Below are 11,989 nucleotides of genomic sequence, written 5' to 3' on the forward strand. Positions count from 1 at the left end.
ATCCGTATGGTGTTCTGGCACACTGGTCCAAATAAAAACAGATAGTCCAATGTTGAGAGCCCTATGTAAAGGTAACCATTTACCTATGCTCTATTTAGTAAGTAATTGTGCCTATCAGACCTAGATTATATACTACAGACACATAAAGAAGTAGGAGATTGCATGACTGCCCAGGCGAAGGAGAGACGAGCGCAGCGGCAGGTATCACTCAGCCAATGGAGTGAGCAGCAACCGTGAATGCGAAACTGGCTTCGCGCATGATATCTGGAGTGTGTGCGCACAGATTGAACTCTTTTGTGATTTGGGCTGCGAACAAGGTAGGGAAGATACGGGAGCTGGAAATCTTTTCCTACGCTTCCTCCGGCGCGGACAAGAGTGGGCCAACTTCGTCCCTTTCATTCGGTCCACCATAACCACGGACGCGATTGCGGTACAAAACGTAATGCTGTACGATAAACAGTCCATCCTGATGATGACAAAATTTTAAGATCAGCACCGGTGAGAATGAACCGTCATACTAATCAACTCACAAAGCTCATTGAGGTGAGGCCCAGTCCAAATTTGACTGGATTTTTGGTAATATCCGACCAGTCGCCACTAACGGAGGCATCAATCAGACTCTGCATCATTGACAACACGCCTCCAGTAAGATCAAGGAGGATGTTCTATCACCAGGGAAGATGAACAATGACATTTAACAGGGGTGACCTTCGGGATACAATGGCTTATACTACTCACATCAATGCTCCACCCAACCGTAGATTGGCGCTTGAAGTTCAAATAGGCCTAATGTTGATGGAGTTTCAGTCTTTCACACCTCAAAAGTTTTCTACGCATAATCACCTACCTGTGGTACATATTTTATAAGGGTGATGGCCATTTTGATGTATGACAAGTAATACAGAGAGTATGAAGCGGGAATGATTCCTTTGAAGGCTAAGAGACCTGCCACGCATGCGGTAGACGCTGTGATCACGATGAATGATGCGGAGGGCATTGATACTTTCTGCCCTTCAGAGCGGTGATAAATAAAGCTCTGCAAAGCAGTAAGGGCTGAATAAGGCAGGTAGAGTTAGGAAATCCAATCAATGTTTTGATAAAGCATGATCCTCTGTACCTGTAAGAATGCAGGCATGTATGGCAAAGACCACGTCATTCAATTGCACGCTGTTGTCAAGTCCCCATTTATCTCGATTCACATAGAGGCCAACGTTGTATATCTATAAGATGCAGTTTAGGGAGCGGCCGGTCAGTGTGTGAAGGTGAGCGACGTACCGAGTAGCTAGCGAAGGACGTTGGGACTCGGTTAATAATAAGCAACCAGCAGTCAGAACAAGACCTACTGCATACCATAGAAATCCCCACAGGTTCAAAGCAAGAAAGTCAAGAGACAACCCTTCCACGCTGCGGCGTCGCCAATTGAGCACAAGCTGCAAACAGCCCCTTGTCAGTGCTTGACCTCCTAGAAGACGGCAATAGAGAAACACACCTGAGGATAAAAGCTCAAGCTCCATGCTGCAAAGTAGCCCCAACCAATGAGCTGCGAAAGGAGTGGCCAAACGGCCTCGTTTGACGGCATTTCCAACAGCGTTATGAAATTCTTCAGGCCATGGCGGCTGGTCTTGAAAACACTATTTGCCCTTAGTAATGCGCGATCGCGCCCAAATCAATTTTCATTTGGGCCTTTGACGGATAAGACAGCAGATGCGCGGGATTCTTTTTCAAAGAAATGTGGAGAAAAGCAGAGGGTTTACCGGAGTCACTGCGGAAATCACAATGAGCGAGGTCGAGGTGGACTTCATCCCAGATACCACCGCTACGTTAGCGGAGAATGAGGCGAAGGGAGTTGGGGACGTTGATGTCGGCACCATAATCGACACAGTGCCGAGCAACAACCCAACCCACTCTGAAAACCCGTTCGTTTCAATAAATGGTCTGTCGTTGGCGGTTCTCCTTATAGCTATTTTTGCCGCTGTTGGGCTTGCTATGGTCGTGCGAGTCTGGTGGGTTCGTCGCAAGAGAAGACGGAAGGAGGCTGGCGAGACCGTGCCAGTTCAAGCGAACGAGGCACACGCTCCCATGGAGCGCACAAGACGGACAAGTCCAAGCTGCGCGCAGGCTGGACTTTCGGGTGGTGCTCCAATCGCGGAATCTACAGGCCTTTCCGAACCTGTCCAACCCGCAAGCGTCTCAGTTGACTCTGAAGGACAGCAGGAAGCTCGTTCTTCTGCCTCCTCTTTCTGGAGTCAGCTACGCGCGGATGTTCTCCTTCCCGGTTTGCCAGATCCTGAGGACTCTTTTGTTCAAGTTGTTATTGATACGCCTGTGTGCGGCGCGGAAGTTATTCACAGTACCGGTATAATATGGGATACGACTCCACCGACGGGCACTACAGATTCCTCCTCCATTGGAAAGCGGACTTTGGGAGCCTATGACGATGCTTTTGAAAGATGGGCGCTGGATTCAACCGGGATGAGAAGCGGCTCGAGGTCTACAACCTCGACATCACACTCCAGACTGGGAACAGAAGGCTCGGAAGCGCGAATTGAAGCCCCCGGGCGCAAACATATCCGCATGGATGAGCGATCCGTTAACCTAAGTGGAAATGTAGATGCGACACCACCTTCTCGAAAGCTGATGCGCAGGAGTTTCTCATACACGGGCAACTCGATGGGACCGTCGGCGATGGGGTTCGTGGGTCATGAACGGATATCAGAAGAACATCCTTATGTGCAACCGCAAACACCAATGGAGGAAGTTGCGGGGAACAACTATGAAGCGAGCAATGTGATGCAGAGTCTCGAGCAAGCAACGCACGTCACGCGATGGCCTGCCGGAGACTAATGGGCTATTCCTTTACAATAATCAACATCACACAATTTTGCTAATACCCAATGCAACCTACACCGGGTTGATGTAAATATAATGGCAGAGAATGATAATCATTTGCATGTTGTCTGCTGAAAACGTTGTGGTAGCATAACTGAAGTGGGCCGCTTTATGAAATAACACCATCCTCTGCATGCCGATATCAAAATACTGATTCTTTTGACTACAGACTTCTACCAGCTGTTGTTTTTTCTCTCGTGCTGAGGAGCACGCATATCCTGCTCGATGCGGTCAGAGCACTCGGTGACGACCCATTTATCAGAATCAGCATAAATAAATGCCAATCATTTCACGGCATATTGGACCCGTCTTTTTGTTTATCTTTGTGAGGTTGATGTCACAATAAATCTAGGTAATTCAATTCCTACAATACGTGGCCCGGCTATACACATTAATTGCTTGCACAGCCACAGGCCTGGTTTGGGATGAATCAGCCGCCCGTGCGAAGTTTGACATTTGGGCAAGATCGTTCACGCATTTGGCCAAGAAAATGTATCCAGGACAATACGGCAGTCGACCGTCGCAACCACCGCAGGGCTATCCTTACCCGCAAATTTCTCAACCGCCGCAAGGGTCATACCCTCAATATTCGCAACCACCTCAAGGCTATCCGCCTCAACCACCGCAAGGTTATCCTTATCCATCTTCTTCGCAGCCCTTCTATCGACCTCCTGGTCACCAGCCGTACTATCAACCACAGCAGCAATATGGCCCGCCGTCGTCTTATCCACCGCCAGCCCTCCCGCCACGGAATACTGAGGATCTACCACCGTACACCCCTCCTGGAACTCCCAGCTCGAATGCTCCAGCTCCTGGAATGAATGGCGCACCCATCCCAAACTATCCTCCCCCGTCAATGCCGCCTCCACCAGCCGGACCCTACGAGTCGGTGGTGCAACACCGACCTCCACAGCCTCCCCCCCAATGGCCTCAACAGCAAGTAAACTGGGCTCAACCGCCGCAGCAATATTTTCAGCAAACTGCGGGTAACCTTTGCGAAAACGCAACGTTTCCATCGCATTCTTACTGATGTTGCATTTTTGTAAAGGGTACCTCTCCAGTTGCACGGGAAACAAAAAAGCGCTACTGGTGGGAGTAAATTACTTTGGAACCAGGAGCGAATTGAAAGGTAGGCACAACACAAACTTCTTTGATAGTTAGATGGACAATTTATTGATGACATGTACTCTCCAGGCTGCATTAATGATGTCCGGAACATGAAGAACTTTCTGATCACAAAATTTGGGTTCAGAGATACACCCGAGACAATGCTCACCTTGACAGATGACCAACGCAATTGGCATCTGCGCCCTACCCGGCAGAATATACTCCAGGCTATGCAATGGTTGGTTCGAGGCTCTAAGGCTGGGGATTCATTGTTCTTCCATTTTAGGTATGACTGGCTGCATCCACATACTGCCGCATCACAAAATGATTCTCAATTGTCTTGCAGCGGTCATGGATCTCAAACTCAAGATCTGGATGGTGATGAATCAGACGGAGTGGATGAGACCATTTGCCCAGAAGACTATGCCAAAGCAGGCATGATCGTCGATGATGTAAAGATCGTCAATATTCGATCAGAAAGTACTTTGTGAGACAAAGTCATTAATCGTGAACCATCCCCGCACAGGAAATGAATATGATTTTAGTGAGGGCTTTGCCACCTGGTGTCCGTCTGACGGCCCTGTTCGGTGGGTCTCCTGTGTGCTAGTCTGTACAGGCAGTTGGCTAATCGTGCGTTTCGGCTCGAATATAGACTGTTGTCACAGGTATGCATATACGTACTTTCGTTGGCGACAGGATTTTAGCTGACTAGATGCTTGAAGTGGTTCCGCGCTTGACTTGCCTTTTATATACTTACCGGATGGACGTCTGAAGGAAAAGACTGCAGCATCGAGGTTAGGTGGGGTGGCGATGGATGTTGGACAGGGGCTGCTCAAGGGTGGCATAATCGGTGCCGGAATGAGCTTGTTCAAAGCAGCAAGCACCTTGACAAATTCGGGCCCATCGCGAGAACAACGGGAGCAGACGAAAGGGAACCAATTTGCGGATGTGGTCATGTTCAGTGGTTGCAAAGATCGACAAACGAGTGCTGATGCACACATTGAAGGTGTGTTTTGAAATTGTTTAGATAGCGAGCAGTAATACATCATATTGACATGTTCCTCTCTAGGTGCTGACACAGGAGCCATGACATATGGCTTCACAACTGCTCTATCGCAGTATCACTCACCCACGTATGGGCAACTGCTACAAGAGATCCGAACGATCCTCCAAAATAGGTTTACTCAGAAGCCGCAGTTGAGTAGCGCTAGATATATGGACATGAATCAAATATTTATCATGTAGGAATGTTCTGCTTCTCGGAGGAGAATACTCCCGTGAGTCTGACCTATTACCGGAGAATGCTGCGCTTTTTGGAATTTCTGTAACGACTGACGTATGGTGGATGATGCAAATACTATATTCATACATGCATGGCTCACTCCTGTATCTAACCCTACTTGGCTCATGCATTTGCACGGGCAGCCTTCCTGGCATCTCTTGTCTGCGCCATGAAACCAGTCTTAATGGCCGAGACAGTTCTCGTTGATCCACAGGATTCGCACTGCAGAAAGAACAGACGATTTTCCTTTGTGAGAATGGTATCAGCGGACTTGCAGGTCTTGCATGTCACGTATTCCACTATAAGCCGCAAAGGGGTTAGTCACGATCTTGAGTGCAACCCGATAAACTCCAATGTACGTACTGAAATAGTGCTTAAGAACGTTTTCAATCTGCTTTTGCTGGAAACGCCCCTTGATGACCAATCTTTGACTACCATCAATGGAACCGGTAGTACCCAATTCCGCAAAAAGATACTGAATGACGTGGTCGGGTTGACGATGCATTCTTGTAAAATCAAGACAAAGTCAACAATATGCTCAGGATCTAATAGTACACGTATGCAGTATACCTTTTGCAAATGTCAACGACGTTTGCAAACACCGATTTCTTTGTTCCTTCTTTCATAACTTGAGGTGGTGCAATGGTGTATCGTTTCTTATCTCCTACTAGTTCGGGGTTGTTTTGGCGCAGAATTTTGAAGACTCGGGATAATAGCTGCATAGACATTACAAATCAGCATAATGAACCGCTATGCGCGTCCTGGGCAATCCATGCCCACCTCATTGTATGTGTAGTCACGGTTACTTCCTTGCCAAGTATCATCACCCTCCTTTTTCGCCCCGCTAGTTTCTGTTCCCTCTTCCTCTGCCCCGTCCTCTCCCGTTTGACCCTCTCTCAGCTGTGCTTCAAATTCGGCCAGATCCGGTCGCCTCTTCTTCTTCTTTTTCTTCTCTCCAAAGTCGAAGGCTTCCGACTTTGTACCTTCAGCGCCCTCCTCTTGTGCTGGTTCCTCACCCTCCAAAGTCACCTTCTTCTTCTTTTTCTTCTTTTTCAAGTCAGCAAACATATTCCCAGCGTCGTCCCCTTCTGGTACTGCATCCTCGTCACCCTCTCCTGCCTCAGCACCGTTGCTTGCTTCAGGTGCAGCAGTTTCCGTCTCAGCAGCGGCGACCTCCTCAAAGTCTGGCACGGCCTTCTTCTTCTTCTTTTTCTTCAACCCAAAGTCGAACTACATTGGCAAGTGTGTGAGAATTTGTTTGCAACAAAATAAGAACACATTCGAAGACTTACGTTCTCCGCCTCCACCTGCTCTGGTTTCTCGTCATGTAACGACATTTTTGAAAGCTAATTAGCGACAAGTAAAAGACAAATGTCGGTCAAGGAAATCAGAAATGCTTAAAAAAATCTTGTCAAAAACGATTTCCAAGAATGCCGTGGGGAAGTCCAAAAGTCGCTTTTCTGTTCCAATTCCCTTGACTGCGGTAGAGCCAGATCCAATCAGCGTTAAATGACTCATCTGATGCTATATTCTTGGATATAATGCACTTATCCGGATGTAAACGTGGATTCGAATGTATGACACACATTCGTTGCTAAGGATGGCCAGAAGCAGTTGTCAGGTTCGAGGAAAAAACCACTGGTTAAGACTTGGGCATTTGGCAAGTTTTGGCGGCCTGGGATCATATAGAACTTTGCACTCTTCAAAGCAGCTGCGAAGAGGTCAATATGTACCAAGAACCATATGACGAGGTAGAGGACGCTGGCTTGTTCAGGTTGCTTGCAAGTCGCTGAGATCTCTGTATTTTTAGGATGAAGTCCGCGCCGACGAGGTCGAGCTGCCAACAGTATATGCGGGTGACGAGTATGCCGAAGAGGAAATAGGTGGGTTGGTGGGCTTACAGCAGGCTTTGCAGCGAATGCCGGGAGTCACTTTGGGAGTCACTGTGGGGACAAGGTGTGACAGCATGGCAGCTTGGCTTCATTTCTAATTTGGTTATTCCAAATAGACTATCAAACCGAAGGTCTCCCCGCTTTTGCGCCGGAAATCCAGATCCCTGAGCTTGTCCGTAACTTCATCCTTCACTTTCACCGAAATGTCACCGAGCGGAATGTCTGGGATCTCCACGCGATTTACGAAAATGGGTGGAACAAACTCACAGAAAAGTTCTATCCGAAGACCGCATGGCCAGACCCAGAGGCGATTGCCGGACTTGTGAACGATGGTGCGCACTCAAATGCTGACTGGTTTCAGATTCCATCATCCCTAAAATCTATTTTAGATCCTGTTTTCTTGATTTTGTATAAGGAGTTGTACTACCGCCACATCTACTCAAAAATGACACCAACCATCGAAGACCGCATCGCGTCCTACAGCAACTACTGCGACCTATTTAACTACATTTTGAACTCATCGACGGAACCGAGTGATCTTGAGCTCCCTAACCAATGGCTGTGGGATATTATCGATGAATTCATCTACCAGTTTCAGTCCTTCTGCATGTACCGAAGCAAAGTGAAGAACAAGAGTGAGATCGAGATCGAGCTTTTGAAAGAGCGACCGGACGTCTGGAACGTCCACAATGTGCTGAATGTGCTCTATTCGTTGATTCAAAAGTCGCGCATCAACGAACAGTTGCTTGTTAGCAAGAACGGAGGGGATATGCTGGAGGCGGCTGGCGATTTTGGATCCCGTCCTTTGTACAGGCTTCTCGGCTATTTCTCAATCATCGGACTCCTGCGTGTGCATTGCTTGCTAGGAGACTATGTCCTTGCCTTGAAGACCATGGAGAATGTCGAGCTCAACAAAAAGGTATTTTGGCTGGTATACTGTTAACTTCCACCTTATTGTTACTCATGCAACACCATAAAGGGTTTGTTTGCTCGTGTTACGGCGTGCCATGTCACAACCTACTACTACGTTGGATTTGCGTATATGATGATGAGAAGATATTCGGATGCCATCAAGGCATTTGCCCATATCCTCCTCTTTGTTTCGCGAACGAAGCAGTACCACACCCGATCCTATCAGTTTGAAGCCATTTCAAAGAAAAGCGAACAAATGTACGCTCTTCTGGCGATGTGTGTGGCCCTCTCGCCCCAACGTATTGACGAAAATGTGCACACAACGATGAGGGAAAAATACGGTGAACAGTCGATGAAGATGCAACGAGGCGAAGAGGGTCTGCCAACCTTCGAAGAGCTCTTCAACTTTGCCTGCCCCAAATTCATCTCACCGGTCCCGCCGGACTACGAAGTTGCGGTCAATGCTTCGCACGAACCAACCCGCCATCAGCAGAGGATCTTCATGGCGGAAGTCCGCACTCAACTCCTGGTGCCTACCATCCGATCATTCCTCAAGCTCTACACTACCCTCGGAGTTGAAAAGTTGGCGGCTTTCTTAGATCTCCCCGTCGATGAAGTACGGACACAACTCTTGGTATTCAAGCACAAGACGAGACAAAGGCGTTACGAAAGCGGAAGCGTGCTTGAAGGAGATTTTGGCCCTACAACCGATTTAGACTTTTATCTCAAACAAGATTTGATTTACATTGCGGAAAGCAAGCAAGGCCGCAGAGTGGGCGAGTGGTTTATCAGACATATTAACAAATTTGAAGGTATGTGTATTTGTTGGTGAGCATTTGTTTATATTATTGCTAACCTCATGCTGAACAGATATCGTATCGAACATGGAGAAACGGCACGAATAAGTGATTCTGTATAAATGTAATTTTTAAAAAATGCATACCACTATAGCACCAAGTGTCGGTCTGTATATTGTTAGTGACCGACGTGTGGGCCGTAGTATGAAAAACGGCGTGTGTTAATGAGCAGCGCTGAACGCAGCTGCGAGGTGATCAAAGCGCTCTTTCGATCCTGCAGTTTCGTCGTCGGGCTAACGTAACCAAATCCGAAATAAATAAATCAATGCGACAATGGAAGAACATCCTTGCGAAGGCCTGCGCAGCGCACCTCGACCTGAACCCCAAACGACAATCGCTCTAATAGTTCCGCATTGATGGCCAATTTTCGGTGCGTTTCCTCAACGAACCACTGGTGGCTTAGCGATCAGCTCATGCTGCCCCAAGGTGTCGTTGCAGGTGTTATTTACAATGCTGATCTGACATACCTTTTTTGCTTGTGTGACTTTTTCTGCGTTCGATTGTAATGCTACTATGTCTTTTTCCAGCCTTGACATACATAGGAATTAGAATGGCACATGGCATGATCTCATACAATGCTCAAGCTACCGCTCAATAGTTCGAAGTAGTTTGGTGGGACTGGGTACATCCGCTGGTTGGCGTTGTCGAGAGGAACTACGAGCGGGTGCGGAGAACTCCGCGTCGAGCTTCCCTTCGAGAAAGGTCAAGTCCTCATCAAGTTTCTCGATGCCTCCTCGTAATGCGCGGACTACTGGTTCCATTGTGACAGATACATGCTGGTCGTGACATGCTGTGTGTGAATATTTACGCTACGTGTCCAGACGGTCGGACGTTGAATATGTATTGAAAGTGTATAAAAAAATGTTACAAAATAAAATTAAGCTACCGCCCTTGCGCAATTCTCAAAGCTTTCGTCTCTTGACAGCATACTCCTCATCTCCTTGAATGTCTATATGTTATCCCAACTTGGTGAGATTTTGGTGTTCCACCGACCCAATTAATCGTTGAATAGCCATGCAGCTTCACCCTTCACCGTGCAGTTGCAAGCCATCTATTCGTACCCATTCGTTGCTCTGTCTCGCAGCAGCAGGCTCAGTATAATCATTTAGGCACAAAGTTCGTGTTACTGAGGTCCTACGCTCATCATCGAAGAGCGATTCGTCACTCTCGTTCACCCCGTCAGTAGAAGTAGAGTCCTCCGAATCGGCAGATCGTCGTTCCCTATCCGCTACTTCTCGCTGCACCACATCATCCAATATTTTGATTGCTTTAGGCAAGTCTTTCGCGTTCACCTATATGTTTGACATCCTCTGCTTAGCAAAGGGCGAGCCCCTTCAACCAGGAAAACGGTACACTAACCAGAATGTTGGCTGTCATATATGTACTAAGATATAATAAATTAATGCCGCAGCTGGACAACGGATCGGCCATAGAGTAGACAATCCCGTATCGGTCCAACCCATAATCAGTCAGATCAACTTGAATGCATTTCAGAGGTTTTGGTGTCGTGCTCATATTCAAAAAGTGCTCCGGAAACTCCGCAAGGACTTGGTCGTCAGCCACAATTGAGATACCCTCCTCAGTTGCAGTGTAGCTGAAGAATCTTTCAGTGCCTCCAGCAGATTGCTCTACGTTTTCTGCGTGTGGTATCAGGTCAGGGTAGAATATGATCCGAATCAATTTTATCGCCCACGCATCTACATATTCTCGGTTAAGGCCAACCAGCCGAAGGGTATATCGTGGGATGATTTTTCGAGCCAAGAATTTGCCATTGTTCAGATCATTGAAACAAGCATCCGCTCGAGTTGGTGATGACGAAACAGAGTCCGCAGGGGGACTTGCTGCCACCTCGTCATTTGCAGGCGTCGTGCCATTAAATCCGTAGCTCGGGGTGGAAGGGGCTGTGACACTTGGGGTGGATGGTGGAGAGTGATCAAAATGGAAAGATTCGAGGTCCATGAAGTCAAAGTCACTGGCTTGAAGGGTGGAGATAACGAGGGACATCCGTCGTTCTTTTACCTGCAGGAAGGCAGTTCAGTGATTTATATCTTCAGCACCGATTTCCCACGCACGTGGCAGAAGGGAATGGCGTGATCAGCGACTTCCTTGTTGGGCACTCACAAAGACGAAATCTGTCTGATAAGTTGATAAATAGAAGATGCTGACTCCCGCCTTCGCCAGAGGAGCCGATATTTCGTTGATTCGCTTCGCAGAGTTGTCTAGCCCTGTGTCGCTGTCGATTTGTAGTGCCCGAAAAGGATCTGGGCAAATGACCAGTCCGGGGCAAATGGCTGGAGTGGGGAAATCGTTGGCGGCTGTTTCGACATCTGCAACAATAGAAACTTCAAGAGAGTTCTCGGTATAGGAGAAGAAAGTATCCTTTCTAAGGCGAAAGTGTCGCAGCTTGGTCAGTCCTACAGTAGATCATTGGCAAAACCCATGACCCTTCTTGAACAGAAGGTAGAATTCTCTACCTTCGAAAGTACAGATTCTTGACCATGGCATGCATGACGCATGACAGAGATTCTTTTGGCAGAGTCAGCAGCGTCAGCCGCATTGGGAGAATTGTAATGCTCATGTTGGTGCCACGTTTCAGTTGACCACAATGATGCTCTTCAAAAGCCAGCTAGCCCCCTCGATATAGTTGAGAAAGAGGCGATCCTTCATCAGCTAGGAACTCAGCTGCTGTGCTTCCCCGGTCGCCCTTTGTCCGTCCTGCTTCACCGATCTTGGTGGGGAAGGAATCCCAAGGTCGGGGGGACGCTTTGATGGAACACGCGTTGATGTGGCTTGGCATAAGTGATGAGATAAGGAAGACCGAGAGATATCGGCTTGGGGCGAAGGTGCAGCACAAAAGATTCCATTTCACCGCCCTTTTGTACGTGCGATGGGGCCTGTGGTAAAGAGTTGAAAACCGTTCAGCCAAAACAGCCAAGGGGAACGCTTCGACAGCAATGCAATTGGATAGGGGTTGGCTGGCCGACCCGAGGAATATGGGCACATGGTTGTGACGCTGACAGCATATATCGTATTGTTGGCCAACTAAAGAG

The 11,989-nt window shown here is 47.9% G+C and overlaps 7 protein-coding genes across 8 annotated transcripts; 3 read left to right on the forward strand and 4 right to left on the reverse strand.

The window, feature by feature from the left end:
• Positions 1 to 35: 35 nt before the first annotated feature.
• On the reverse strand, positions 36 to 1,674 carry SPPG_04742 (lysosomal Cystine transporter). Its single transcript, XM_016752974.1, has 8 exons — positions 1,490 to 1,674; positions 1,351 to 1,430; positions 1,276 to 1,282; positions 1,118 to 1,220; positions 848 to 1,053; positions 739 to 786; positions 531 to 665; positions 36 to 466 (listed from the first exon to the last, which is right to left on the reverse strand). Exons 1-8 carry the CDS (start codon positions 1,577 to 1,579, stop codon positions 350 to 352), a joined length of 786 nt encoding a protein of 261 aa, XP_016608459.1. The 5' UTR covers positions 1,580 to 1,674; the 3' UTR covers positions 36 to 349.
• On the forward strand, positions 1,668 to 3,050 carry SPPG_04743 (uncharacterized protein). The gene has a single exon (XM_016752975.1). The coding sequence runs from the start codon at positions 1,705 to 1,707 to the stop codon at positions 2,842 to 2,844; it is 1,140 nt and encodes a 379-aa protein (XP_016608460.1). The 5' UTR covers positions 1,668 to 1,704; the 3' UTR covers positions 2,845 to 3,050.
• Positions 3,051 to 3,323: 273 nt separating this feature from the next.
• Positions 3,324 to 5,390, forward strand: SPPG_04744 (uncharacterized protein). Its single transcript, XM_016752976.1, has 8 exons — positions 3,324 to 3,875; positions 3,938 to 4,018; positions 4,084 to 4,282; positions 4,343 to 4,448; positions 4,523 to 4,583; positions 4,649 to 4,661; positions 4,719 to 5,002; positions 5,066 to 5,390. Exons 1-8 carry the CDS (start codon positions 3,380 to 3,382, stop codon positions 5,239 to 5,241), a joined length of 1,416 nt encoding a protein of 471 aa, XP_016608461.1. The 5' UTR covers positions 3,324 to 3,379; the 3' UTR covers positions 5,242 to 5,390.
• On the reverse strand, positions 5,257 to 6,735 carry SPPG_04745 (translation initiation factor eIF2 subunit beta). Its single transcript, XM_016752977.1, has 5 exons — positions 6,571 to 6,735; positions 6,059 to 6,508; positions 5,849 to 5,994; positions 5,642 to 5,784; positions 5,257 to 5,577 (listed from the first exon to the last, which is right to left on the reverse strand). Exons 1-5 carry the CDS (start codon positions 6,613 to 6,615, stop codon positions 5,402 to 5,404), a joined length of 960 nt encoding a protein of 319 aa, XP_016608462.1. The 5' UTR covers positions 6,616 to 6,735; the 3' UTR covers positions 5,257 to 5,401.
• Positions 6,736 to 6,904: 169 nt separating this feature from the next.
• On the forward strand, positions 6,905 to 9,209 carry SPPG_04746 (uncharacterized protein). Its single transcript, XM_016752978.1, has 6 exons — positions 6,905 to 7,029; positions 7,089 to 7,161; positions 7,287 to 7,502; positions 7,560 to 8,089; positions 8,150 to 8,894; positions 8,953 to 9,209. The coding sequence occupies exons 1-6, from the start codon at positions 7,006 to 7,008 to the stop codon at positions 8,985 to 8,987; spliced, it is 1,623 nt and encodes a 540-aa protein (XP_016608463.1). The 5' UTR covers positions 6,905 to 7,005; the 3' UTR covers positions 8,988 to 9,209.
• On the reverse strand, positions 8,861 to 9,729 carry SPPG_04747. Of its 2 annotated transcripts, XM_016752979.1 has the most exons (5): positions 9,528 to 9,729; positions 9,407 to 9,467; positions 9,250 to 9,330; positions 9,026 to 9,172; positions 8,861 to 8,944 (listed from the first exon to the last, which is right to left on the reverse strand). In XM_016752979.1, the coding sequence occupies exons 1-4, from the start codon at positions 9,698 to 9,700 to the stop codon at positions 9,101 to 9,103; spliced, it is 387 nt and encodes a 128-aa protein (XP_016608464.1). In that variant the 5' UTR covers positions 9,701 to 9,729; the 3' UTR covers positions 8,861 to 8,944; positions 9,026 to 9,100. The 2 variants fall into 2 exon arrangements, with proteins under 2 accessions (XP_016608464.1, XP_016608465.1); XM_016752980.1 differs by having other exon boundaries at positions 8,861 to 9,172.
• A 17-nt stretch (positions 9,730 to 9,746) lies between these two features.
• On the reverse strand, positions 9,747 to 11,702 carry SPPG_04748 (uncharacterized protein). The gene is made up of 4 exons (XM_016752981.1): positions 11,414 to 11,702; positions 11,061 to 11,322; positions 10,299 to 10,958; positions 9,747 to 10,231 (listed from the first exon to the last, which is right to left on the reverse strand). Exons 1-4 carry the CDS (start codon positions 11,515 to 11,517, stop codon positions 9,962 to 9,964), a joined length of 1,296 nt encoding a protein of 431 aa, XP_016608466.1. The 5' UTR covers positions 11,518 to 11,702; the 3' UTR covers positions 9,747 to 9,961.
• Positions 11,703 to 11,989: the final 287 nt, after the last annotated feature.

This window comes from Spizellomyces punctatus (assembly GCF_000182565.1).
Source record: "Spizellomyces punctatus DAOM BR117 chromosome Unknown supercont1.7, whole genome shotgun sequence".
Taxonomy (NCBI): domain Eukaryota; kingdom Fungi; phylum Chytridiomycota; class Chytridiomycetes; order Spizellomycetales; family Spizellomycetaceae; genus Spizellomyces; species Spizellomyces punctatus.

Coding starts and splice junctions, on each gene's coding strand:
- SPPG_04742 (XM_016752974.1), bottom strand. CDS start 1,579: ATGCCGTCAAACGAGGCCGTTTGGCCACTCCTTTCGCAGCTCATTGGT. Junction 787..847: donor TTATAAAATATGTACCACAG/GTAGGTGATTAT, acceptor CATCAACATTAG/GCCTATTTGAACTTCAAGCG. Junction 666..738: donor CGGTTGGGTGGAGCATTGAT/GTGAGTAGTATA, acceptor CCCTGGTGATAG/AACATCCTCCTTGATCTTAC.
- SPPG_04748 (XM_016752981.1), bottom strand. CDS start 11,517: ATGAGCATTACAATTCTCCCAATGCGGCTGACGCTGCTGACTCTGCCA. Junction 11,323..11,413: donor AAGAATCTGTACTTTCGAAG/GTAGAGAATTCT, acceptor CTTTCGCCTTAG/AAAGGATACTTTCTTCTCCT. Junction 10,959..11,060: donor ATCAGACAGATTTCGTCTTT/GTGAGTGCCCAA, acceptor GCCTTCCTGCAG/GTAAAAGAACGACGGATGTC.
- SPPG_04743 (XM_016752975.1), top strand. CDS start 1,705: ATGCGCGGGATTCTTTTTCAAAGAAATGTGGAGAAAAGCAGAGGGTTT.
- SPPG_04745 (XM_016752977.1), bottom strand. CDS start 6,615: ATGTCGTTACATGACGAGAAACCAGAGCAGGTGGAGGCGGAGAAC. Junction 5,785..5,848: donor GTCGTTGACATTTGCAAAAG/GTATACTGCATA, acceptor TGATTTTACAAG/AATGCATCGTCAACCCGACC. Junction 5,578..5,641: donor CGTTCTTAAGCACTATTTCA/GTACGTACATTG, acceptor TGCGGCTTATAG/TGGAATACGTGACATGCAAG.
- SPPG_04744 (XM_016752976.1), top strand. CDS start 3,380: ATGTATCCAGGACAATACGGCAGTCGACCGTCGCAACCACCGCAGGGC. Junction 3,876..3,937: donor ATATTTTCAGCAAACTGCGG/GTAACCTTTGCG, acceptor ATTTTTGTAAAG/GGTACCTCTCCAGTTGCACG. Junction 4,019..4,083: donor AACCAGGAGCGAATTGAAAG/GTAGGCACAACA, acceptor TGTACTCTCCAG/GCTGCATTAATGATGTCCGG.
- SPPG_04747 (XM_016752979.1), bottom strand. CDS start 9,700: ATGGAACCAGTAGTCCGCGCATTACGAGGAGGCATCGAGAAACTTGAT. Junction 9,331..9,406: donor AAGTCACACAAGCAAAAAAG/GTATGTCAGATC, acceptor CTAAGCCACCAG/TGGTTCGTTGAGGAAACGCA. Junction 9,173..9,249: donor CGTTTGGGGTTCAGGTCGAG/GTGCGCTGCGCA, acceptor TGGTTACGTTAG/CCCGACGACGAAACTGCAGG.
- SPPG_04746 (XM_016752978.1), top strand. CDS start 7,006: ATGTACCAAGAACCATATGACGAG. Junction 7,162..7,286: donor GTATGCCGAAGAGGAAATAG/GTGGGTTGGTGG, acceptor TATTCCAAATAG/ACTATCAAACCGAAGGTCTC. Junction 8,895..8,952: donor ACATATTAACAAATTTGAAG/GTATGTGTATTT, acceptor CATGCTGAACAG/ATATCGTATCGAACATGGAG.